Raw genomic sequence first — 26,234 nt, 5'->3', positions numbered from 1 at the left:
CTTTACTGCTTCCTCTTTCTCGACATGTCTCCGCTGGCCACACTGACACGGCCCCTTAACTGATCGAATGGCTGTATTCATTTGTTTGAGTGGATATCTGAGAAAAGAGGACATCAAAAGACCGTTGGTGATCCTTTTCACCCGGTACTTTGGTGATTTGTGACTTGTAGGTTGGTGACCAATGCATCTAAGAAGTCGTCACTCCAATTTGTCCGATGATGAGCAGTTGCTACGAGCAAAGCGTTTGTTTATAGAGCGTGTTCAGTCTATAAAGGGTGATTGGAGATCAGAGGTGGCCTCACGGTCCCAGCAGACAGCCGGTTGCTCTGTGTTTTGTCTCAAAGGCCTTGATGAAATGAGGGCTAAAATTAAACCCAGGAGCCCGCATGCCTTCCCATGACCCGTTCGTGTGAGGGATGAATGTGCACCACATGCACCACACCGCGCAGCGAAGGACATTCAGCTGAAAAGAGAACGAGATTTGGCTGCAATTCTTGAAAATAATTGTTTGGAGGATCAGCTGCTGAATTCCACATATTATTTCCTCATATAAGAACTGAAAAGGTTAATGTAAAAGTTTGTGGTAATTTAATTTTTGTTTATTAATAGCAGGATATACATAAACTTGACATCCAACCCTGTTAAAACTAAGGGGATCTAACCGTTCATTTTGTAAAGATTAATGAATTGACTTGTTTTTGCTTGAGTGTACTTTGGGGGCGAGTACAGTCGACTGTACGCGCGGCACCGATCTGTTAAAATCGAAATAAAGGGTATGTGTTTCATACTGGAAGTCCGTCCCCGCGTAGTGTTTTCTAACGAGCCTCGGAGACCGTGTGATTTCGTGTTTTCTATAGCTGACATGACAGCTGTTGTCACCTCGCACTCGCCGCAGGAAGATAATGAGCTTAAAAATGTCCGTCTTCGCCCCTTCCCAGCAGCGCCGAGCGGGAAAGTGTTTCAGAGCCAGACGACCCGACTGCCTGAGAGTTTTATCTGCCTGGAATTCTTTCAGCTCAAGGTTGACTTCTGTGCAGATCTGAGACCCACCATTCCTGTGATAAGAGGTGGGCAAAAACAGATAGACGGCCAAAATGAACTTTACACATCCAGTCACACTTCAATACGAACATCACCCCAAATGATGATATGTGAGGTTTGCTCTCAGATTTACTGATGTGCTTCGTGATGACTTGAATAAACACGTTAAAGCATTTAGCAACTAACAGCAAGTGTATGTGTTGGGTTGAAAGTTTAGATGTAATGGACTTCCATGCTGGGTCTTTAAAAGCCTTGAAGTCATTTAAGCAAATGTTTTGTTTGGCAGCCATGATTAGATGCATTTGTAATTTATTTTTTATTGACAAGATTTCTGATGTTGCCCAGCCTTCAGTACTGTATTCTCATTTGACAAAGTGGCAGATAAAGGCGGAAGATGGAAAAATCTTTTTTGTTAGAGTTTGAGTCTAAGCTGTACCAACTGTTACTTCATATTGGATTGCCAACATATATTCCCAGCATATCCTATAGAAAATAAACACCTCTTGAATCCCTACGAACAGAATAGTCACCTTAGTGAGTTTTAATTTGGTTCAAGCTTTCCTTATTAGAAGAAAAGTAAATGTTTGTGGTAGCAGAGGATGTCGATCAGACCCAAGTTTTTGAAGAAATCTTGAAAGGAACGTGAATATAATTAGTCTTTACGGGTATGGAAAAAAACGTACTGCCAGGATATACAGTAAACACAGATAATGAGCAGGGACATTACAGCAAGTGAGCCCACCTGCTCAGCAGTGTAGAATCATAACAATGGACATTCTGCTGTCGCCATCTTTTTATAACCCTCATTTCACTGAGCTGAACGCTGGTGTACTGTGTGTACTATTCACTGTGTGGAAAACATGACTTTCTTTTGCAAGACATTGATACCAAATCCACCATGTATTTGTACCCTGTCAAACGTGTGTGGCAAACTGATGGATGTCAGTTTTACATCAGAAGTAAAAGTACATAATGATGAACGTATGTACTGTACACAAAATATGAATGGAAAGCTTAATAGGAACCAAAAAGAGGCATCAACTCTGAATCATGTTTTATTGTTGTTAACTTGTAACATTGTAACATTTAGCATTAATTAGAACTAAGGTTATATTCTAACCTGCAGTGGTTTCCTTCCCCCCCACAACTGCAGGGTTTATCTGTGTCAACTAGAGAGTCAGAAGTTCTATCTAAGATCATATTTTAAAAATAAGAAAGCACTGCATGTTACTGGGAGAAACAGGAGAAGGGGCTGAGTGACGGGAGTGGAGGTTGTGGAGGGGGAGCAGGTGGGAGGCACATGGGAACACAAATTCACAGTGTGTCCTTGGCGACGAGCGCAGCAACACCCAGCGCCGGTGTGGCATCACTCTCGTTAGTGTCAGCGCGGCCTCAGTCAGCAGGACTTCTGACAAAGCAGGAGGCTTGGCTCACAGCTTTGAGCGGTTCCATCTATCCGTCCATCCCTCCTTCAAGCCTCATTTTACCTTTCACCTCACTGTCATCCCATTCGACATATTAATAAAAGATAAAGGGATTCTGGTGCTGTGGGATTTGCTGGAGGTTATATCCAGAGCACTTTCCACTGCCTCTGTATCTCTCTCTCTCTCTCTCTCTCTCGCCCCCCCCCCCCCCCCCCCCCCCCCCCCCCTCTCTCTGCTATCAGACAAACACTACACATATTGGACAGTGAATTTGGGAGGAGGGATATTGGTGGAGAAACTGGAGGCTGGACGAAGCAACAGCTTTCAAACACCTCCTCCACACGTCCAACCTGAATATGTCCCTGTCACCCCTTTGGATAAGTGAGCGTGCCCCGACGCGTCGCGGTGTCAAACGATGTTTTATCGGGTTGTGCTCAAGAGAGAAGACGCCACCAGCTGGGTCTATGATGAATAGACAATGAAAGTTGTTCATTTTTGTCCATTTTGTAGTACCATTTCTTTTTAACGGTATGGATGTGACATCACTGCAAAACGTTGCCATGGTCACTGCCCTCTGAGTAAAAGGCACTCAAACATAGCATCGGCCTTTGTTGCAGTCACACAAATGGGCTGACTGCACAAACTGGTCTAGACAGAACTGGTGATTGGTAGAGCTGTTCTGAGGGATAATGGAAGTCCTGATGCCAAAACGTATAAATCAAACATCATACCTTTGATATGTTCTGCACTCGGCTGTGACCTCACATTGAATGCCCCAGCTGTCAGTTATCTGTTTTTTTGGTGTCCTTGAGATTTTGCAAACAGTTCCTGTTGGATTCCTGTGTGCCTCCTTGGTGTGAGTATACAGCACATGAGTCAATCACAGTGTCTACAGATCACTGACCGTCCAGCTTGTCATACATAACACTTGTTGCATCACCTGCTTTCACAGTTTTATCCTTAGTGGCAATAGCAGATTGCTCTGTGAGGTTCAGGGTCGTAACACAAGAAAACGTTGTATAAAAACATACTAGTTTGAGTGTGAGTCATATTAATTTGCCCAGCTCCAATCTGAGCACACGTCTTAAATGGTGGTGAGGCAGGAATACATTTAAAACATTTTTAAAGGATATACAAGCAGCAACACACAGATAGTTGCTGCTTGCACAAAGAAATGAAATGCAAAATAACACTGGGCAAAGCAGAGATGGAAATATGAATTGAAACAGTCCAGATTTAACTGCTGTTCTGCCACAAGCTGTTTTTACATACACATACCTCTCATTTCGTGTCTACATACGATTATGTTGTCTGCAAAAAACAAACTCTCTCTCAGACTTTCCATGGCACGTTTCACTTACAAATATCCTCATATCATCCTTCACCCCATGTTAGCTGAACACAATTGCTACTTATCAAGGCCTCTCTTATAGCAGCTACTCTGAAACAATGCTGAAAAGCTGTGCTGTCAGTCAAAATTAAAATCAAACAGATTTCCAATAGTTTTTCCTGGAACAGGCTGCAGATCATTTAATCATTCAAGATGGGTGACCTACATTCTACTCACAGCTGTACAAAAGCTGATAATAATAAATCTAATGAGCACATCTAGGAATGATTAACGTTTAGGTTGTGGTTGTAGGGCAGTAAAGGGGAAAATGAAATAAATTGATGACTGACGGGAAGCTTTGGGGTTTGGAGACAAAAAATGAATTGTGATCACTCTCGAATCAGGAGGAATGAGCTTCAAGGAAGATCTTTGTGTTCAGTTGTTGATTCCTTGATTATCTGAAGAAGAAACAAGACATCAGAGTCAAAATCCCAAGTGAGTTTTTACTACATATGACATCAGGTCTGTTGAAGGACGGTGAATGGGCGTGAAAACCTGCAGAAGGGTTCAACATTGCCCTCCAGAGGGAATGGGTCGGAGGTGCAGTGTGCAAATTGGCCTGCTTCGGTGTGAGTTGCGTGACTTGGAGTGTGTTGTTTCAGGAAGCACATACCTCTCCATCTCTGGTCTCCACAGTGCGGACCAGGATGCTCCTCTTCACATGCGCCTCTGGGGGTTTAGTGTCCAAGTTAGTATCTAGCGGATGAAAGTGCAGTCCGGGAAAGATCATTATTATTAATTCACATAAATCAAGGGAAAGCCTTCTGTTTCAGCAACACAATCTTGGGAGATGTTGCAAATCAACGTATGTGAATGCCCTTGATAACCGATTTTGGAAATATAAATATGAATAATTATCGGATATGATATCCGATTAGCAAAAGAAAGTCAATGTTTTGTAAAAGGATGAGAATAGGGAGTGAATTATTTTATACTAACCTCTGAACTGTAGGTTAGAAAAGCTCTGAACTGGAATGGTAATCCTGGATAAAGAAGAAGGAAGAATATTTACTACATTCGCCGATTGCCTCAAACCAGACAGTGTGCCGAGCTGTGGCTCACCGGCTCTCCTCTCCCTCCAGCAGCTTCCTGTAGGTGGCAATCTCTATATCCAGGGCCAGCTTGACGTTGAGAAGGGCCTGGTACTCCTGCAGGTGTCTCGCCATCTCCTCCTTCAGAGTGTGGATGTCCTCCTCCAGACGGCTCACTGTGTCCTGGTAACCGGCCGTCTCCCTGGCGAAGCGGTCCTCCATCTCCCGGAGTTGGCGTTCCAGAGACTCGTTCTCAAAGAGAAGCGGCAAGACCGAGCAATGAAGGCCAACACCGAATGTAGTTTACTGAGGCTGCTTTAATGGTCTATACTATGTAACTATAATATTTAAAAATGCCAACTTTTCTTCCAATACTGAGGAAGCAATAAAACAAAAGCGCCACCGTCTTAATACTGTCTGACATCACTGTCATTTCTTGGAGTAAAAATGTTTAATTAAACTTTTACTAAATAACTATAGCTTTGCAAAAGCTATAGCTATGAAGCTTCATCATGTCTATTTTATTGCAGATAGATTAGCAAGTACCATCCAAACACTGAGCTGGGTTATCCGAGGTCAGGTCAACTTACTGTCCCTCTGAGCGCCTCGAGGTCGCAGGTCACCACTTGGATCTGACGCCGGTACTCATTGGCCTCCTGTTTGGCTTGGCGCAGGGCTTCTGTGTTTCGATTGGCTGCATCTGTCAGGTCAGCAAACTGCGCACAAAGGCAAAGAGTCTAAAAGCCTGCAAGCGTCTCCTCAAACGAACACACTTTGTGAAAAGCAGATCTTTGAGTCTTCTGACCTTGGATCGGTACCAGTCCTCCGTCTCCTGCATGTTGGTGGAGGCCATAGTTTCATATTGGACCCTGATGTCCCTCAGAGCAGCAGTCAGGTCTGGTTTGGATACGTCCAGGTCAACGTGCACCTTTTGGGCCATGATATGCTCCTGTAACTCACGCAGCTCCTGATAGGGGTAGAAGTGATTCAAAAACATGTGTTTAAAGCCTGTGTTGAGACAAAGTTGATTGAACATCCTTTTTCCTCTAATTTTATTTTACCTCCTCATGAGTCTTCTTCAAAAACTCTATCTCTTCCTGCAGAGAATCAATCTTCCTTTCTAGCTGGACCCGGTTGAGACTCGCCTCATCCATATCCTATGCAAAGTGAATGAGGGGACAGAAATACTGGATTTATGTCTGTTTGGATCATGTATTCAGGGAAACATCAGCTAAACTATTTACCTGTCTGTAGACATTCAGATTGTTTTCTGCATCCTGTCGGAGGCCAATCTCATCTTGCAGCCTGAGTAAAAGAAGAGTAAAAACTTCTCAGGTGATTGTGGACAATGTTGATGCAACATCACAAAATAAATTATTTGGTTAGTAAAAATAACTTTAATACGGAACTTTATTTTATGTAGCTTGCTTACAATTTAACAAACAATCATAATTTTAAAAAACACATCATACATCACAAAATACATATTAATAATATATTTTCAAACAACAAAAATCCACCATGAGATTGTTTCTTGTCTGCTTCATCTGCTTTATTGGGCACAAAAAATAAAAAAGAATACTAGCACACCAACTCAAATAAGACATTCCTGCATATAAACAGTCAAACTATGCAAACTGGAATTCCATTTCAAGCCTTTCAATCAGACTTGTACTGTGAGCTTGAGGGCTGCTCCTAATGCTTCACGAGGCGACGGGGGCTCAGCTGAAAGGGCAGATTCTGCATCGTTACACATTCACTCCAATCTAACGGCCAGGGGCCTTTCCCACGGGATGGAGCTCACACACAAATGCACAAAGGGTGCATGTGTGCAGGCACAACCTCACAAGCGGACACACACACACACACACATACACACACCATACTGCAATCCATCTGAGACTTGGAAAGATAAATGCCCAGACTTTGGGTAACATCTGTATAGCTACATGCAGAGAGCGCTGAATGGAATCACAAAAGGGACTTTTGCTCGTCTTGGCCACGACGGCGCTATTCACTCGGCACTCTTTCAGTGGACTGGCAGCTGAGGAGCAATTAGAGGGTAGAGAGGACTCGACATTTACACCCTCAAGGACATCAAATCACTCGGCGTCCTTCCTTAATTAAATTAAATAAGATTCATGCCGCATCGCTCTCTACGAATAAAAATAAACTGGATTCGCAAGTGCAGTGAATTTGGTGTTTTGGACTGGAGACAACATCTGCATGTCTGTCTGTCTGCTTTTTTTTGGGCTACCATTGTGTTTGTCTCATTCCTCCACCCTCACTCAATGGCAACAAGGGGTTCAGTCAGGATCAAGTTTGTAAAGAGGGACTGCGGAATAAAGCTCGGAGGTCTGCATTCCAGTGAATCAGACACCAACCAAATCTGCATATATATGCATTCTTAAAGTACCTGGTATGCAGCAAAACATGTCTCATTGTATTTTAAGAAACCTCAGATCCAAGCAAATATAATTATTTTTCTGCCGTTCTGGTATTTGACAAAATCTGAAAGCAACTTCAGCATTAAAACTTGGCAAAGTTTGATCATTAAGACATGTTTCTGAGCAACTAGGCTATAGTGATTGTTACTAGATGAAATATAAATACAGTGAGTAAAGCCCCAGATCTAGGCCTTTTTACATAGGTTTTTCTTCATATTAAACTTAAGCATTAGTGAAGACATCTATTAACCTTTTTTATGCTTTAAATGCCTGTTTCTATCGCCCACAAGGCCATGCAGGACGTATTCTTCATTCATATATTAGTCTGATTGACAAGCTTTCGACAAATTTTTTTGTCTGTCGTCATCAGAAAGAACCAGCGAGAATGCAAAATAAGTGGATGCAGTGTACAGTATGCCTGTGACTAGAGCAATTCTTTTAATTAAATAAGACATACCAAGGTAGTTCTACTGTGTGACTGCATCCATGACCCTCCACCCACAAGAGTCCCACCCACCCGGCCTTTCTCCTACCTCTGCTTGAGCACGGTCACATCTGCAGCCAGGTTGTCCTTCTCTATTTCCTGCCGAGCTTTGGCAGCAGTGAGACCGTCCACCTGCCTGCGCAGCTCTCTCAGCTCCTCCTGGTAGATGTCCCCCAGGCGGCTGGGCTCCTTCCCCTTAAACTGGTTCAGCTCTGCCACCAGCATTTTGTTCTGCTGCTCCAAAAGGCGCACCGTCTCGATGTAGCTGGCGAAGCGGTCGTTCAGGCCCATCAGCTCCATCTTCTCGTTGGTGCGCGTCTCCTTGTACTGGGCCTTCATCAGGGAGTCGGCGGAGAAGTCCAGCCGGTCGACGGGGCTCCCCAGGTGCAGGGCCGCGTTGGTTGAGCCCAAGGAGATCCGGGACATCGGGCTGGAGTAGGTGAGGTTGCGAGGGGTGCCGTGCCACGAGAGGCGGTTGGAGGAAAGGCTCCCGATCCGAGCTCCTGCGCTGCCCGAACCCTGAGGCCCGAAGCGCTTCCTGTACGAGGACTGGACTCTCGGACTCTCCATGATGTGAAATGAAGCTGACTCGGGGTAAGACCAGGGCTTTTATAGAGGCAGGCGAGGCCCCCCAAGTCCAAAGGAGAGAGGCCACGGGGACCACAGAGAGAAAGGAGGGTGGCAGGCATTGAATGGGACAACAAGTCAGAGCAAAGGGGGTGGTTTACGTGACACCCTGAGCTGTGTGCCAGGGATTGTCTGTGCTCGGCCACTCAACTACAAATGTCTCTTGGCTTTCGCCTCTCACTCTCCCTTTACGTCTTTCCGCCAAGGCTTGTGACTCACTCAATTGTTCATCCCTTTTTTTTTTTACCCTTTCTATCTATTCCGGCTCAATGAAAAGGAATTGTGTGACAGGGTGTGGTCACCGATTCAACCTGACCACGCTCGAGCTCGTACAGAAACAGAAAGTTTGATGGGTAGAGCCGTTGGGAAGAGATCTTCCCTCTAGTGAGAGAGAAAGGAACAACAGAATCAAAAGCAAACCAATAGGACTCACAGGCCGTAGCGTGATATGAGATGGTTTGGTTTGTTGCTGCACAACGTCCGACACAGAGGCCCACGGGATTTGATGGTGTTACACTTGGGGTCCCACTGAGGAGACAAACAGCTTGATGGAGGACAGAACCGGAGGGATTTTATTCTCCCCTCCTGAGATTATAGTCACATAACAACATACACTTATTCACTAAACACATGCCGGCTCTAAAGAATTATAATCATGGAAGCCTTTGATGAAAGTAGCAGTCATCCATATTACTGTCCTTTTTTGCCCACTTTGTTTAAAATCAGGTTTGAATTGTACCTGTTATATTATTCAGTCAGGTGTTCAACACTAATACTTTCCATGAAACTTGTTGGTATAATAATCACCAATAATTTTCACAAATGTTGGATAATAAACAACCAAAGCCTTCCAACTACAGACAATCTAATGTATTTCTTGAAACAGAAATAAAGTTAAAACCGAAGCAAAGGATTGGAATTGGAACATCATTAAAAATAAGATAACCAAAAATGTGTTACACTTTACTTGACTGATGAGTATTTCCAGAGTATGAAATGTTGGCTATTAAATGTTTTTTAAATATAATTCATGTTAATTTGTTGCATGAAATACATTTGGTGACATGAAAAACGATACAAATTGGCTGAACTGAAGTGTTTTCTGACATAAATGAATCCAGTCTTAAATTCCTTGGCACACATAAGACACTAAATTTAGGTTGTGGTACTTGGCCCCAAGTCACATGGTGTGTAGCAAAGTGTCAAAAGCACCAAAGCCAACAACAAGTAACACCTTGGTGATTGCGATGTGTCATGCTGAAGGAGCACACAGGTACACTTGTGTTGTCGCTTGTGTTCACCGCGCTCGAGGTGTTGGACGTCTCATTTGCCTCCAAATGCGGACGGACGGTTGGGACGTGGAGAAGAGGGAGGGGGGGGGATGGCGGCAGGGAAAACCCCAGGGGGGGACCAACATTGGCCGCGTTACAAAGACAATTTTCACCCATCACCTTGACAACCGCAGGGCCGGCCTCCTCGGGGGGCCTTCAGCTGATCTTTTTCTGAAGATTGGATTTGTCAAGATGACGTCCTCCTGGTCGCTCTCGTTCTTCAGGTGAACGTGAATAGAGACATAAAGTCCTTTGACACAAAACAATTTTACAGCATTTAGATTGCATTTCATTCACAATACATTGACAAGCTTACTTGTATATAAAATGAATCAATAAATAACATAAGATTTGATGAAATTGATTGAAAATGTATTATCTTTCCCAAACCCATGTTATTTTAATTAATTATTCTTAAATTAGTCTACACCACAAGAGACATAAAATAAAGGAGAACAAATGTATGTCTGCAAATGGTTGTCTGGTTGTGGGAACCAGCAGAAAAATTGCTAAAACTGTACAGCACCCACTTGAGAATGTTCCAGCATCAATTTAAAGTTGCATTCAATTGTTATTTGTTGTTAGGAATATAAAACACTGGTTGCTACACTAGTTGCTACAGGTAGTAACACTGCTGCAGCAGTGTGGCATAAAGGACGTCTTTGTTACTGGGTCATAAAATCCCAGGGAGTGGAAACCAGGTGTACTGGGAGACAGTGAATAAAGCACTGCATCAATCTGCTATCTGGCCTCCGAGTGTTGTTCCTGTTAAAGAAGAAAAACAACAACGCAGTGTCTTGAATTCCAATCGGTTTCTGTTGATTAGAGGTTGGATGAGACGATGCACTGTACGTCGGGGCAGAGATTAGTTGATTTAAAAGGCTCCATCGCTAAGGATTACTGCCGGGGCTGCATCATTGAGTTGACACTCAATGTTTCAGCGCTCTGGATGTTTTAGACCATCACTGCCGTTGCCTCAGAACTGGTCACTGAGGTAATATGCCCCGAAGATTAAACATTCACAGAGAGAGAGAGAACAAGGGCAGCGGTGCAGAGCCTTCCCTCCCTGCTGCTGGAGTCACCGAGGGCCAAGTCAAACAGCTGATTCATGTGTCCGACATGAGGAGACATTAGCAGGACTTACAAGGGGTAAAACGATAAAGGGGCTGAATCTTAATGCTGCTGGGCTCTCTCTGATCTCAGGGAACATGGCTGATCCATGCTTTTTGACACCCAGAAAGCCCGTTCGTCTGCCGTCCTTCAGCCTCAGAGAGGCCACATACCAAATCGGTACTGACCAACAAGCTGGAACAGCTCCACCTTCATCACAATACCAAGGCCCTCTTTTCCAGGACAGGGTGTACCTTTAAGGAGTTGGTCTTAATCCAAAATGGTGACGTTAATTTACTGCCACAAGCGAATATGCGAATCCTGTTTAATTTGAACCGTGCTCAAAGCAACAGCATGGGGTTGTTAAACAAACTGTAATGGATCACAAAAAGATTAGTTAATATTAGAGAGATAATAACAGACAAAATAACAGAAGCAGATTAAAAAATAACACGCAAAAGAAAAATAAATATCGGTGTCAATAAAACTTCTGCATTTGGAGGTAAAGCAAAAACCCTGTTTTTCCCTTTGGAAACAGATTCTGAATTCAGAATCTGAAATCAAGCACTGAAATGATGCCCTACGTCCTTCTAAGGTGGGAAAAGGATTTTCTAAACTGCATAATTTGTTCACATCCGGGAAGATGGAAGAGCTATGCGTGTGAGCATGCTAACACTGGCTCATCAGGGCTTGAAGGAACCGTGTTTAGCATTCTAAGGGATTCAAAGGGAGAAATTAAAAATTATATTAAAAGGTTGGTTTTCTTTTGTGTATTATCCCCTGAGAATGAGACACTTTTTGACATTTACATCTGTTCCCCTTGTACAATGTAGCTCCTCTATTTTTACAGTGACAATAAACTGTAAAGTAATACAACCACATTATGAGCTTGTGTGCTGTAAAAGAAGAGGGCCATAAAAATAAAAAAAACGACCCGTCTAAAGCAACGCATCTTTCCGTCAAAAAGGCCCTTTGTTCCATCTGCAAAACCATCTCACAGCCAGACACGGCTGTGGAAATCTCTCCTTCCTGTTGCTGCCTCTTGGTTTCCTTCATGACAGGGAGAAAAAAGAGAAAGGGTGTAAGAAAGCAAAAATGACGGGGGAGAGAGGAAAAACTGAGTGGATCAATCGAGCAGCTTATTACTGCCAACAATGAGGTCGTCTTTCATTGACTGGACTCAATGAGCCGGGACGACCGGAGCTGTGCTCTTAAACACGCTGGCAAGGGGAGAAAGGAGTTTTTACCCAAAACAATTTATTTGTTTTGTAGAGAGCGACATACTATTCTTTTCTTATTGTAAAATAAAGTTGATACATTAGACTTTGCACTGCAAGTCCCGTCATGATACATAATTATACATTTACATTTACAGAAAAAAACACTATGTTGTATTCATTTGCTTACCACAGGGTCCTTTCTCTCGCTGTTTAAGTCAATTTGCATTTGTACACATTTAAGCTGCCTTCAGCCAGTAGTGGCTCCATTGAAAGTTATCACGTTAGCCTTAAGGCAGCCCCTTTGCCCAGAAAACCATTCACTACTGGACTCGTCTAGACCCTGGGAAAAACAAAGACGTCGTCTGGGTTGAACAACGAACTCTGGAATCCAGCACTGGTTGCGGTCCTGCTCCTCTTTGGGCCGCATACAACCTTTAATTACATTTTAATAATACTGAGATCCCCATATAAAATGATCCCAGCAGTTAGGCCTCGAAAGGTTTCATTCATAAGACCTAATCAAGGTGTCAAAGCGGTATGGCTAATTGATGCAAGGTTTCCGTGACCCGTCAGGTAACACTGTCGTTTAAATCTATAGCTGAGCACGCGTGGAAAGTTTTTTTTTTCTTTTTGTGAGCAAGAACAAGAGCCAGAGTTCGTTTTCTACCCATTTAACATTTGCACATTCTGTAATGTCTGCAAAACCAGCTGCTCTAAAATGATTTACTTTTAATGACAAAATGTCTTGAAAGTATCATTAGATTTGACACAGTCTAAATATAATATATGTACTATATACACACATATATATGTATATACATATGTAAAATAGTTTTGCTTATAAAAATCTAATTGGGATGGACATGGAAATATAAATTAAAAGTAAAAAAAAAAAACTTTGGTCAAGAGAACAAAACCTCCAAAAACATTAATTTTACATCAAAAGTGCATCTGAACTAAAGGTTTTTCAGCCAGGGATGTTGGGTCCAGACACAAATCAACAATAAGATCTTAGGCAAAGGAAATCACTTCCAAACGAGGAACTAAGGAAATGAGTTTTACATTTTATATTATAAAAAGCATAATTTCTTTGGTTTGTTTTTACAACTGTCACAAAAGTCTATGACATATTTCATCTACTCCTTTTGATGCACATTCTGGGCTGAGGTAACCTTAGGCACTTAGATAAGTCACACTTTGGTAAAAAGGTGGAATAAGACAATTAAAAAAAAAAAGAGCTCAAACTCGGCTCCTCTCGGGCAGTCACGCTCTTGTTGCACATCAAAATATTCTAAATTTCCAAATACCAAACTTCCACAAATATTTGTATCAGTCATGTTCGTCTACATCCCTGTAATGCAGAGACACAAACTGGGCTGTTGGCTGTTGTGCATCTTGTTCAAATGAGGGTACAACGAGTGAAGAACCTCATTGGGCCGGTGGAGTTTTCCTTTGAATAAAACCAGACAGATGCAAGTTTGAGGAACAAAGAACAATCCCAACTGATAACACTGTTTAGCACCGGCGGGGTGCTGTAGCTTAAAAGTGGCGCTCAGCTGAACGTTTCAGACACTGTGGGTCTTCCTGGCGTTTTTCACTGAAGCCTCACGAGAGAGGATACAATGAGGAAGGAGGACGACATGTGCAAGAACTGAAGGGCGCTGCCTGTGGAGTGCATGATTTGGAGCGCGTGCGTACGTGCGCTCGTCTCGGCGAAGCATCCACAGATTTAATCCGTGTCGGGTTTTCCCCCCCCGGCGGGGTGCACATTTCTCAGGGCTTCGCTGACTGCTGCCGACAAAGCGTCTCGTTATCCGGATGCACGCGGGCGGAGCGTCTGAGCCACGGCAGAGGCTCGGTGAGTTTAACACTGATTTTCCCGGATCAGTTCCACGGACGGAAACCAGGCGGGCTTCAGCACAGAATCTGAGAGAAGGGGCGCCTGAGCAGCTCCTCTGCGCTGGGCCTGTGTTTGGCCTCCACAAAGATGCAGCTTATAAAGTCCCGTGCCTGCTCGGAGGCGTGCGAGGGCAGCGTCGGGTTGGTGGGCTGGGTGGCGATCTTGAATATGGCCGCCATGGCCTCGAATTCAGCCCACGGAGGCTTTTCCGTCAGCATCTCTACCACCGTACAACCGAGGCTCCTGTCAAAGAAACGCACGATTTACTCAAAATTGGCAGTGGAGTCACACGACATGCTGAAACACATAGCAGGTATTTAACGGCTCGATTTATAGGCTTGTTTTGAGTGGAAACTTGCTGGCTGCGGAGGGCCGCCTCCACTTGTTTGAGAGGTACAAGCCCTCCTGGGAGCATTACTCCGCCCTCCAACATACCAACCTCTGCTACGACCTGTCTGCCTGCCCTTGAGCCAATCCCATCACTCAAAGTAGGGTCCTCACCCAATCAGATTTCAAAAGGGAATGTTGTCTGCTCTGTGTGGGGAACTGGGATCTTCACTTTATTAAAACGTTTTCCCATAAGGTGAATGATCTTGTTGAATGAAGGTATTTCTGCTCACATGAAAATAACCTTCAGTCCCTTTCAAACTAAACTATTTGGCTGGTAGATGCATTTTCAGTAAATTGTTGCTTAAATACAGAAAAGGCCATTATTTACATGTTTGTGGATGTTGAGACGTACATTACTGGGATTACTAAAATCAAGTGATGATATTGTAGATGGCATTGCACCACCGTAAAGAATCTCAGGATGTGTCAAAAATGTGTTGTCTGGCGCCTCTTACCAGACATCGGCCTTCCTGCCGTAGCCCTCTCCACTAATCACCTCTGGGCTCATCCAGTAGGGGGTGCCGGTCACTGAGCGGATGCCGGTTCCAGACATGCAGATGGTCTGCAGCCTCTTGCTGGCGCCGAAATCTCCGAGCTTCACGTTGCCCTCCAAGTCCCGCAGGATGTTGGCGCCTGAGTTGACACGGAGCATGTAAATATACCATCGCACTGATCAGGGAAAGGCTCAAGCTTCTGTGGGCTGACAGGACCACCTTTGATGTCCCTGTGTACGATCATGTTGCTGTGCAGATAGGACATGCCCTCCAGGATCTGTCTGGTGTACTTCCGGGTCACGTTTTCTGTCAGCGCCCCGTAGGCCTTTAGCTGATCCTTGACTGAACCCTGATAGAAAAAAAAAACATTTTACATAACAGCACACAAACCACCAATCTACCTCATAGCTGAAGTTCTCACCCCGTAAAAGAGGGAGCAAAGTTCAGGTGTGGCACCTCTGTGTTAAGCATTTTAAAGGTAGGGGGAGTGTAATGTAACAGGTTTTTAGAATCTCCTCTTTCGTGACAGACCTAACATTAGATGCAATTAAAGTCATCAATTTCCCGTTCTGGTGCTGCGTGACAGTAACGGCAGCATGGACTCACCCCCGGCATGTACTCCATGAAAATAGTGAGAGTCTTCTCATTGTGGTCCCTCAGGCAGCCGTAATACTGAACAATACGCTCGTGATGCAGATTTTTCAGCAACTGGATTTCACACTCCAAAGCGCTGACCTCCTGTGAACACACACACACACACACACAAAGAGGAGCAGGGAAATCAGCCACTGAACATTCGGACATTCGACACCGTAGGTGTCCTCTCTGAACAGGGGTTTACAACCAGATGCATTTCCTGGACACGGCGGAGCCTCTGAGGCGCCGTCATATCTGTTCCCACCGATGACAAACGAATGGAGCCGCAGACACGCAGTGACTTACGGCTGCATGTGAAGTCTACCGAAAGGGAAACCTGGAGCGGACAGTCAAGGAACTCCGATAGCAGAGTTCCCCGAAAGAAGTTCCTGTGTTTACTTTGAAGAATGAGGCCACTACATTGGGGGAGACAAGAGGGTGGTAAAAGTAAGGGGGGGGGGGGGGTGTGCGAAGGCGTGAAGTGAAGCCAAGGCACCGCTGACCCGTCACCTCTCACCGCCACCGCTCCCCACACAACACTCGACTCCTTTCAGATACAGGAAGTGACAGTGCATGTTTTCTCTGAAGACAGGAAAATACATTAAAATGGGGGAGGGGGGTTGAGGGAGTAAAGAAAACCTTCAACACATTCCATTTCTTGAGTTATTAAATCTCCTTCCTGCAGATTTATTATTTAATTTATGTGGCAAGGAATCTAAAAAAAGAGTTTTTGTTGGCTTGACACCTGACCTAAGGCCAAAGAAATGTAACAGTTAATTGAATAATTAAATGCTCCGTTAAGCTAATTAGTTGCAAGCCGGCATGCTGGCATGAACATGCACAACATGAGACAATTCTTGGCACTTTTACAGTTGGGCGGTGGTGAAAAGTGGCAGATTTGTTGTTAATCAACAAAAACCTCTCAACAGCCAGGACTGATACTGTAGAAGGAAATGCCACCATTTCCTGACAAAAACAGCAGACTGATTAATGTGCACCAAGATGTAGCGGGATGTCAGGAGGTTGCACGTGAATAAGTAACAGCGTGGGGGGGAGGACCGAGCATTCGGTCTCTCTGAACACACGAGAGATTGATCCGCGGTGGTGTCGCACCTTGCTGGTCTCAGGACTCTCCGGATCAAAGTGAACCTGCTTGGCAGCTAGTTCCCTCCCAGTGTCCACGTCGTAACACAGGTACACCCGACCGAACGCTCCTTGGCCCAGAAGCTTCCCCCGCCGCCACGTCATTGGAGCACTGGGGGCTGAGAAGACAAAATAAAAAATATAGCAATTCAACAGTGGAATCAATTTTTACTTTGATTTAACCACCCAGGGGTCCTGAAGCATTTAAAATATCGCTGACGAGGAATTTTGCATCGTGCTAAAAGTAAATTCTGGTGGAAACCCTTTATTCATGATATCAGCATCTGTACCGGCCCTTAGTCAATTAGTCAATTATCTCAGCAAGGATTTATGTCATCGTCCAAGTTCAATGTATGAAAAACGTTTTCCATCTATCCATCCTTCATAGAGGGTCGCCGGGGGCTACAGTCAATCCCAGCTAACATTGGGCGAGGGACGGGGGTACACCCTGAATTGGTTTCCAGCCAATTTTGTTTGGAGTTATTCGATATGAACACTCACACTTGTGCGCCACAGAACGATCTTGGGGGCGGAGCCTGCCATGAGCGTCGACCAGCTGCCAGCTGCCCAAACTCTCCTCGCTGCCATTGAGCGACCGGCGTGACGGCACCAGAGTGAAGAGGTTCCCTTGGGGGCGACGTATGCGCGGAAACGTCCGGCGGCCTGGAGGAGGGCGGGAAAAAGGCTGCGTGAGTTTAAACAGCACACAAGGAACAGGAAATAGAACAAGTAAATCACATCGAGCGAAAGATACTGATGGTCTTACCTTCACTGTGGTCCTTATGGTGCAGGGAGACATGGTACCTACGAGGAAAGGTGCCTCCTTTGCCTGCTACCCTGTCATGCACATGATTTTCCCTGTCTGAAAGGATATATTCAGAGGTGAAAGGTCAGCTGGATTACTGTGTAATTCACAGTTTTGCTCACAAACAAAACAAGAGATTCCCGGTCACTTCTTGATCAAATCATTAATGTTTTTGGTTGACATTGCGTTGTTTATTTTGTTGTAAAGCCAAACTTGAATGCATCTCTTTCAACTTGCAGCCCGTCTTGATACATATTTTAAAGGAAGTTTGGGAAAAAAAAGGCTGTCCCAAAGCTTTTGCCCGTTGGATGTGGGACGTGGACAATGTTGTAGGGGAGAGCTTTTCTTGTAGGCGCTCTCACCTGAGCCCTCCTGGCGGTTATCAGGGTAACTCTTGGCTCTGTGCATGCGAGACTTCCTCAGTGAAGGGCTGTGAAAGGGAAGGAAGGAAGAAAAGATGTTGAGAAACTATTATTACTATTTTTAGGACAAACAAAGTCAAAGGAATGTAAAGATTTTACCCCCCACCTGTCTGAGTTGCTGTCCAGAGACTGACAGCTTCCAGAAACTGAGTTTTCTGCACTGCTCCAGGGATCCAGCACCTGCACGGGGCACGGTGGAAAATAACCGGCGTGCATAAGTCATCTTCTTTGTGTACGCACATTTCAAATAGAAAAATACTCCCAAAATCTGAATTTATGTTTGAGAACTTTGAAAATGAGACCATGTTTTCCTTTTTTGTGGAACAGCTATGCAGGCAGTGTAGTTTGACAAGTCTCTGGACCTACTGACGGCTTTTGACCTTTGCTTCCCAAATTAATTGCATTTCTTAGCATTTAATGTTCTAAAAAGATACTTAATAACAATGTCAATGAGCATTTATCAAATAATTCTGAACCTAGAAAGGGTCTTGATTTCGGACATCAAGGGCGATCCAATCTCAAAAGTCCTAAATGAACTATTGATGCAATGACTCACACACTGATCGCTCGTCTCAGGGATGAACTCCCCCTCACTGTTTATGCTGGTGTAGGAGCCTTGGCGAGCAATCCTCTGTTGACGCTCGGGCACATAACCGGGAGGCGGCGAGCTGCGCCCCGTGTTCTGAGAACCTGGGATTAGATGTTATGAGCAGAGAAGAAACATGAGAAATATAAAATACAGAAATAAGCCTCAGCGATCGAAATGGGAATGAGGAATCAGTTGTGATGATAATTTTGTTAGAAAGAAAAACTTTCAAATTTATAGGCCATTTTTGTTTATGTTCAAATGAGCAGAGGTACCTCAACACATGTGTATCATTCTCACACTGTTGTCATGACTCAAAATAATTATACAATAGTTGTATAATAGTCATGACACTCAAATAAAAAATGAATTAAAGTGCCAATTGCTTCCATAATAATCAAAATGATCAAGAGCCTGAATTAACGTGTGACACTCCTGCAGCCACTTCACCCTAAACCGGGCCACTGGTGCTGCACACAAATAGCATTCTTTAATCTGATTGGCTGTTGTCCAGCAGTCATCGTCTTCTAACGGTGAATAGGAAAAGGAAGTGAACCCATTGCTAAAAGAGGAAGCCAAAGAAACATCAACCACAGAGAGAGCGAGAAAGAACACGACAGACGAGGGAATCAAGGCAGTAAAAAAGAAGTGGCATCAGCACAACGAGGTGCCAGCTACCCGAGTCTTAACAAAGCGTTAAGTAAATAAAATGGCTGAATATAATCCTTGGGATGTATGTGAACCATTTGGTTCCAGATAAGATTAGAGAAGAGTTTGAATGACAGCTGAGCATGTGTACCAGTAGACAGGTGGCGCCCCCTGGGCTCGGAGGATTGGTAGGCCGTGCTGACGTCTCCGGTGGACTGGGAGGACTTGATCCTCACCTGCTTACTCGGAACGTGGTGGGAGGGGGAGGAGGCCTGCAGATGGAACAGGGAAACGTCACAAGGTTCACAGAAGGCAATAACACAGCCGCTTCTGATCTACAACACAGTTAATGTAATGAGGAACTTTGATTTTACACAACACCACAGTGAAGAAACGGAGAGTTATGCAATGGTACGCTGTGAGCCCACGCCCAGTGTGCTGGTGTCTCACATTGCTGTGCTCCTGAGTAAGCAGCAGGATCCTGATGCTCTTCATGTTGGAGCTTCGGTCCAGCAGGTCGATGGCCTTGTCCAGGTCATCCTGATCTCGCAAAGGGATGGACAACTACAACGGTATGAAAGCAAATCAGATATATGAACAAACACACATCAAGACTGCACATCAAAAACCGTGAAAAGTGACAAATATCTTTATTTCAGGACAATTGTGTGTAATTATTTATAGACCACAGTAAAATAGATTTTCAAATTACAAAAAAGCAAACATTCAAAATGTTTGCAGAGCTGATAAAACATGAATTGGCAGCATTTACCTCATTATTCATATAATGCAAGTCAAGCTGCTGACCAAAGACAGTCATGACCTTCTGCTGGATTTCCTCAAACTGCACAGGCCGTCCAAAAACCAGGATCCTACACATCACACAAATCACACACAAAGACAGATTAGGAGAAGGCCTGTACCAGCTGCTGATGGAAACATTGACATGTGGAGGCAAAACTTATGTGCAGATTCCTCCAAGTTCACCTTTGCATATTTGTGGTTAGTGCTGGCAGCCAGCGGGGAACTGCACCCCCCTCCCCCCCCGCTCCCCCTGCTACCTTCATTCCCCAGCTCACATACCAGTCTGCACGCAAAACCAAAACTCACCTCCGCTCTCCTGAGAACTCAAACTTTATCCTGACATCGTCCTAAATACAAAAAGAAGAAGGAATGTCAAAGCCCACAAAGGACGTCCTCACAGTGCAACCACAAAGGCTGTGCAGATATTTTTAGATACGTAAATATGACATTTTAGCAAAACGAAAGACCTGCACGTGTGCTCCCTTCACCTGTCGGCCCGACCAAAAGATCGTTCTCTGGGAAAAACGTGTCACTCTGCACTTCCTCCACAGCTAAATTATTTGGGAAAAAACGTAGCAAGTTCTAACATTAGTTGTTCCGCTGGGGAAATGGGGGAGATCATCCTTCCCTGGGGGACAATCTGTGGTTGTAAGCAAACACTACGTTGAACAAGAGTTGTCAGCTTTGGCTATTGTGTGTGGCTGGAGGCCGCTGCGGTACAGAGCGCATGTGGGTGGGCGACTGGTCACACAGTCAGAATGTATTTTTAGGAAAGAAAAAACTGAATTAAAGAAATGTGTGGGTGGCTGCCTAGTTAATGTGTCTGTCATTATGCTAAATGAGCTGACTGGGTGGCCTTGGTAAAATGCTAAGAAACATACCTGCAATGGTGATATCCAATAACACCTTTTTTTAACCGCAGCAACGGTGCAAAATTAGATTTTTATGGTCAACAGACCAGTGGTTCTGAAGATGAACATAATTTTGTTAGCATTGAAGGCCATCTTGACTTCTAAATTTAGGGTCATTAACACTAACTACAAAAAAGAGAATAGCAGCGGTTTAATTTTGGAGCAGATATCAGTCTGTGTGATACTAAGTAGTAGTGGGGACTCATGCTGTGGACTGTTGTCCTTAAGATGGAGTACTTTACGGGGTTAAATCGTCCCAGTCACCTGCCTACATTTGATTTCTTTAGACCTATACAACTGAAAGCAATATGAAGGCATTTCATTTGAAGACCACTTTCAAGATGTTTGAGCTACAGAGCGCACTGAAATCTAAGGTTATTGGAATGTGACATATAATGCTGACTTCCAAAAACAGATAACATTTCAGTTATTTCTGGATGTAAGCCTGGGATACGATGACCACATGGCACAAGCCTAAGCTCCTAAACCACCTTCTAAATAGTTAAGATCTGCAGCTACATCGCACCTGTCTGTTGGCCTGGGCCGGCGTCTTGGCTTTGCTGGTGTCGTACGACTGAACAGGCTGGCGGCGAGTCATCTGGAGGGCGACGAGGTCTTTCATAATGGAGTGGAGAGCCTGCCTCTCATCTGGGTTGGAACAAATTGAAAAGAGTGAGTTTGATAAGGAACCACAAAGTGGGTGTGCATGTGTGCGAGTTTGACAGAAATAATTGAGAAAAATTGAGCCCTTTGCACTTGGTTCTGCACTAAAATGTCTGTGCAGAATATTAATTAGAATTGTTTTTAAACTGCGTCCAGATTGAGACCATCCTGTGGCCGGGTATTAGAGGCAGGCAAGAACAGCAGTGTTTTTGATATGCCTATTCCCATGTTTGATCTCAGGTCAAGCTCTGCCTTGGCTCGACTAGCTCACGGAGGGAAAATATTCTCCTTGTGTAGCTTGGAGGGACTTCACACAGCCCCGAGCGGTGGAGAGAACCAGACCCCCATCTACATAATGCCGAAAAAAAAAAACCCCAATACTTCATCAGACAGTGTCTGGAGAAGCAGCTCGCACAGAGTTTGGCCTCGGGGGTTTCTGTTGTGAATGTGTGTGTTTGTCTGTCTCATGTTGGGAGGAAGCCGTGCTCCAAATGTCTGCCTAACGTAGAGGACTTACTCATAGTGGCGATGTTTGCGTACGTGGTCCGCAAAGCAGTCTTCAGAAACGTGTCTGTTGCCGCCCACAGCCTACAAAGGGATAAAAGCAATCAATCAATCAAAAATCCATCAGTCAAAAAGACAAAGCGGTGGCCGCTTTGTGTTCATGTTGCTTTGTTTAGAGACGTAGCAGGAGGACGTGGGTCATCGAGAGGGACAGAAGGCTCTTGGCCAGTCGGACAAAACGTGTCAGTATGCAGGTCACTACCTCGGACCCATGAAACATCCCCATGGTGGAAAACATCGCTAAGGCGCAACCTGATGGCCTGCATGACAAAGCAGCTGCTCTGCACTTCATCTGCATTAAGGTATGGAGTAAATTACATCACATGAACGTAATGTGGCACTGATCAGAGAACGTGTGTTTCACGCACAGCACATGGTAAAAAAAAACAAAAAAAACATGGAACCTAAGCCTGCAGAATGCGTGCTTAGGATTGCCAGACTGAGCGGGATGAAGCTTGAGTGAATGAGCAAACGTGCAGTCTGTGCTTGCTGCGTTTTGCCCATCAGAAAGAAAGACAATTGGAAACGGCTGAAACTCAAGCTGCCCTGGCAGCAATCAGGCACAGTTCATACGGGAAGAATGTTTTCTCCCATTTTAAATATCTACCAGCTTTAGACTTCTCTGATCACATGAGCTGAAGAAAGCATCACTCTGCTCTTTTATCGCTCCATTGTTGATGTTAACACGGCAATATTATGGGCCCATTTGAGTCAACAATATTATAAACTGAGATATTTCTTTCAATGGAGAGTTTCCCTTAAGTTTGTTCCACTAAATCATTGGATTTGACTAATATTAAAAAAGAGAACTTAACTCAACTACAGTAGATGATGGATGACTATGAGTAAGTTGAGCGTGAAATTTAAAATAAAAACAATATACAATCACTGGATCAAGTTTGGTGTTTTTGCTCAATCTCTACCAGAGAATGATTTGATTATTTTCCTCCAGATTCCATTACCTCAACTCAGGTAACTGTTCATTCCCCATCCATTAAACGAGCCTTTTACATTCATTCAGATCTGGTGTTTAAAATCAAACTCTAAAAAAAAACTCTGTTATAGTTATGCGCAGTAACTTGGAGCACAGGGATTTGTGTGCTGCTGGATGCTGACTTGGTGGCCTGGTGTGAACAAATGTAACACACATTGACGGAGAGACCGATCCGCTTGCTAAGATCAATACACAGACTGGTGCGTCCCAGAACTCCCGCCATAACACTCCTTGTTAGGTCACAGCATAAGCGTATAGTGTGCCAGGATAATAACTACATGTTTGGTCTGACCATTAGCCAACGCTTGCATGTACGTGGCCATATCGAGTCACTGCAGATAAGATTAGCCCCTCGCTCATTTCTCACGAGAGAGGTATAAACCAGAGTCGTATAAACCCTGTCACACATCAGCCCACGTGCGCGAGGTACATCCGTAGGTGGTTGAGCCGAGAACGCAGAGCGCTTGTCCAAAAACAGCGTAAAGGGACGACGACAGGGCAGGAAAATAATACAAGGCGAGAGGAGCAGCGTCTGAAGATGGAGCCCACAGAGGAGGCCGCGGTCGACATCGCTACCTGAGGCACACTCATTGACTGTGGACTTCTGGGTAACGATCACCCACAGGAATGCTGGGCACGTCCGCCTGTGGCCGTCGGCGCGTTGCCACGCTGCCTTTGAGCTTCCGCTGCTTTCATAATGCCTCTGCCAACCGAATGGCGTCCAAATACTTGCGTTCCCCGACCCGTCGAGCTTCAAGCTCGGGTCCGCACCACCGCACTGCTCGTTGGTGGATGTGCGGGTCCTGTCAGGGCCGCCCGCTGGTGCCTCCTCTCTCTCTCTCTCTCTCTCTCTCTACACACACAGCATGTTCCACAAAGGGAAGCTTGACGCGAGGTCGTGACAACAACCTGAGCCTTGTGTCCATAGGCTGTTCTTTCCTATGCCTCCCGTAATCTGAATGACCTCCCAGGTGGAATGCGGGGAATTCAATGGAGAAGGAGGCTGTACTCTACTAGTCCGGTCAGCTGTGCCCGCTCTATTTTCATTGTATCACATTTCCAGGACTAGCAGGATTTACATGCCCCCCCCCCCTCCCCCTCTCTTGTCTGTCTGCTTTGAGAGGTGTTTAGTCTGAGGCCGTTTTTCCCAGCCACGACTCTCTTGGTTTTTGGTCCACTCATGGACCAAGTGCCCCACAGAAGAAGTCCGCTGGCCCCAATTTCTTTTTCTGTTTCAGGTGCACATGTGATTTAGTTTTAGGATAACACACCACGTTTGAATATTGCAATCTCGACAAGAAGCTAGTGCTTCCCTTGGTTAGTTTTAAATGCTCTTTGTAGTCTTATAATACTTCTAATAAAAATAAACATTTCAAAAGATTAGGAATCTTGATTAGCTTAAAAAATGTCTGTAATAACTTACTTTGCACTTAAGAAAGACTCAAATCAACAACTTGCTGGGTGTACACATTGTAAAAATTTCGAAAAACACTAAACAACTCAATGAAGGTTGTTGTTTTTTTACGCTAATTGCAAACGCAGCAGTCAAACTGACCTCTTCTGGTTGTCAAAGTCTAATGTTTTATTTTTCTTTACACTTGACATGACTTTGGTGAGCAATGCATTTATAAGTTTTCAAGTTTTTCTGTGTGATTGCGGATGTTAATTTGCCGTGTCGTCATATCTTCCCTGTGCTGCTGATTTTCAAATGTGGTTGTTGCATCAAGTCCTTTGAAGGAGAATTCAAAGGGTTTAACAACTGCCGCTTCAACAATGTATGAGTAGTTTTAAATATTCTCTCAATTTGAATCCAACAACTTTGAAGCTGAACTAATGACCTTCATGTTCATATATATGATGTCATAGTTTGTTGTTGCGTTGATGGTGGGACTCCGTATCACAGTGTCCCCCACACGACGTGAATGCAGCACAATCCACTCCTTGTATACCTGTCATCCCCCGTCACGTGCGCAATCCTCACCTGTCGCCGCGGACTTCTCCTGCGCGCGCAACCCACCACGGTCACCGGTGTCTCGCGGCAGGGATGACGCAGTAGGTCCAGCTGTTGCTCACGTCCATCAGCGTGACTCGGTCACACCGGGGAGAGGGGTGAGCGGGGTCTCCATGGCGGGGCTTGACCCCCGCCAGGTAATCGGTCTTCTTAAACGGGAAAAGAACGAGGCCACACGAACGGAGAGTTTCCAGGTAGTGAAAACCCACACATGAGCCAGCTGTGAGTTTTTACAAAGACAATATTCCGATGCTGCTCCAGCTGCGGCCCAAAGACAAAGCTGTGCTCCGGTCCAGCCGCGGATCTTTGGAAAACTTAAATTTCCAAAACATGTTCACATTCGTCACACACGATATCGACGTTTGCAGGCGTGCATGGCGGGGAGCTGTATTCTGTAAAAGCACTAAGAAAAAAAACTACCAAACAAGGTGCAACAATAACCGTGTGGCCTTGATGAAATCCATTTATGAGTGAGGAAAGACCGAATGATTTCCGTGATTTTGATGGCTTCTCTTCCTGCTAACTTTGCAGATTTCCCCCCTGTGGGTTGCCAGGTTGGAGTCCAGAAAAGTTTAGACTGCAGAGCTTTTTATGTTTCAATGACACCAACGTTACATCGCACTGCAACTTGAATACGGCCATTAACTTAATAGAATGCACAAAGACCTCTGACAGAAGTCCAATATAATGACACTGGCAGAAAATAAACAATATGCAGTCACAGCGTCATGCATCTTAAAGTAATTGACCTCGCAGCTATATTCTTAAAAGTACAGCTCCCGAGTATTCGCGTGAGACCCAAACTGACGTCAGTATGAAAGAAAACAACCGTCTTTGCTCCGGCTTATCGTGTTGTCGTGAGGTTTCTTGCGTCCACCGGCGGTCCTAAACTTTCCCCCAAACCAAAACAAAGCGAGAAACGTCCATCTCTCCGAGCCGAGTCAAACTTCCTGAAAACATCGCCACCGGAACCCGCTTTTAAGCTTTTCGCAAGTCGCGAGCGCTCTCCTCCGCAGCCGCGTCCATGTCTTCCGAGCGCTTCGCTCGCCGTCGTCCATAAGTGCGTAATAACATGGGTTCGTCCTCAGGGGAGGTGGGAGTGAGTGCGGGGGGGGGGGGGGGTTGTTCTTGCTTACTAAACTATCTCGTTAAATAAAA

General features: G+C 44.7%; 2 protein-coding genes across 2 annotated transcripts; both read right to left on the bottom strand.

The window, feature by feature from the left end:
* Positions 1–2,083: 2,083 nt before the first annotated feature.
* gfap (glial fibrillary acidic protein) lies at positions 2,084–8,432 on the bottom strand. Its single transcript, XM_037476871.2, has 9 exons — positions 7,867–8,432; positions 6,131–6,191; positions 5,948–6,043; positions 5,692–5,853; positions 5,477–5,602; positions 4,918–5,138; positions 4,795–4,838; positions 4,469–4,551; positions 2,084–4,253 (listed from the first exon to the last, which is right to left on the bottom strand). The coding sequence occupies exons 1-9, from the start codon at positions 8,385–8,387 to the stop codon at positions 4,212–4,214; spliced, it is 1,356 nt and encodes a 451-aa protein (XP_037332768.1). The 5' UTR covers positions 8,388–8,432; the 3' UTR covers positions 2,084–4,211.
* Positions 8,433–11,965: 3,533 nt separating this feature from the next.
* map3k3 (mitogen-activated protein kinase kinase kinase 3) lies at positions 11,966–26,176 on the bottom strand. The gene is made up of 17 exons (XM_037477010.2): positions 25,047–26,176; positions 22,025–22,095; positions 21,371–21,492; positions 20,240–20,280; positions 19,902–20,001; positions 19,580–19,693; positions 19,281–19,401; positions 18,452–18,585; positions 18,002–18,075; positions 17,836–17,903; positions 17,435–17,530; positions 17,170–17,331; positions 16,639–16,787; positions 15,496–15,627; positions 15,109–15,238; positions 14,851–15,028; positions 11,966–14,248 (listed from the first exon to the last, which is right to left on the bottom strand). Exons 2-17 carry the CDS (start codon positions 22,026–22,028, stop codon positions 14,020–14,022), a joined length of 1,854 nt encoding a protein of 617 aa, XP_037332907.2. The 5' UTR covers positions 22,029–22,095; positions 25,047–26,176; the 3' UTR covers positions 11,966–14,019.
* Positions 26,177–26,234: the final 58 nt, after the last annotated feature.

This window comes from Pungitius pungitius, chromosome 12 (genome assembly GCF_949316345.1).
Source record: "Pungitius pungitius chromosome 12, fPunPun2.1, whole genome shotgun sequence".
In the NCBI taxonomy this organism is placed as follows: Eukaryota; Metazoa; Chordata; class Actinopteri; order Perciformes; family Gasterosteidae; genus Pungitius; species Pungitius pungitius.
The sequence above is the reverse complement of the archived record's forward strand: the minus strand, read 5'-3'. Positions and strand labels throughout refer to the sequence as shown.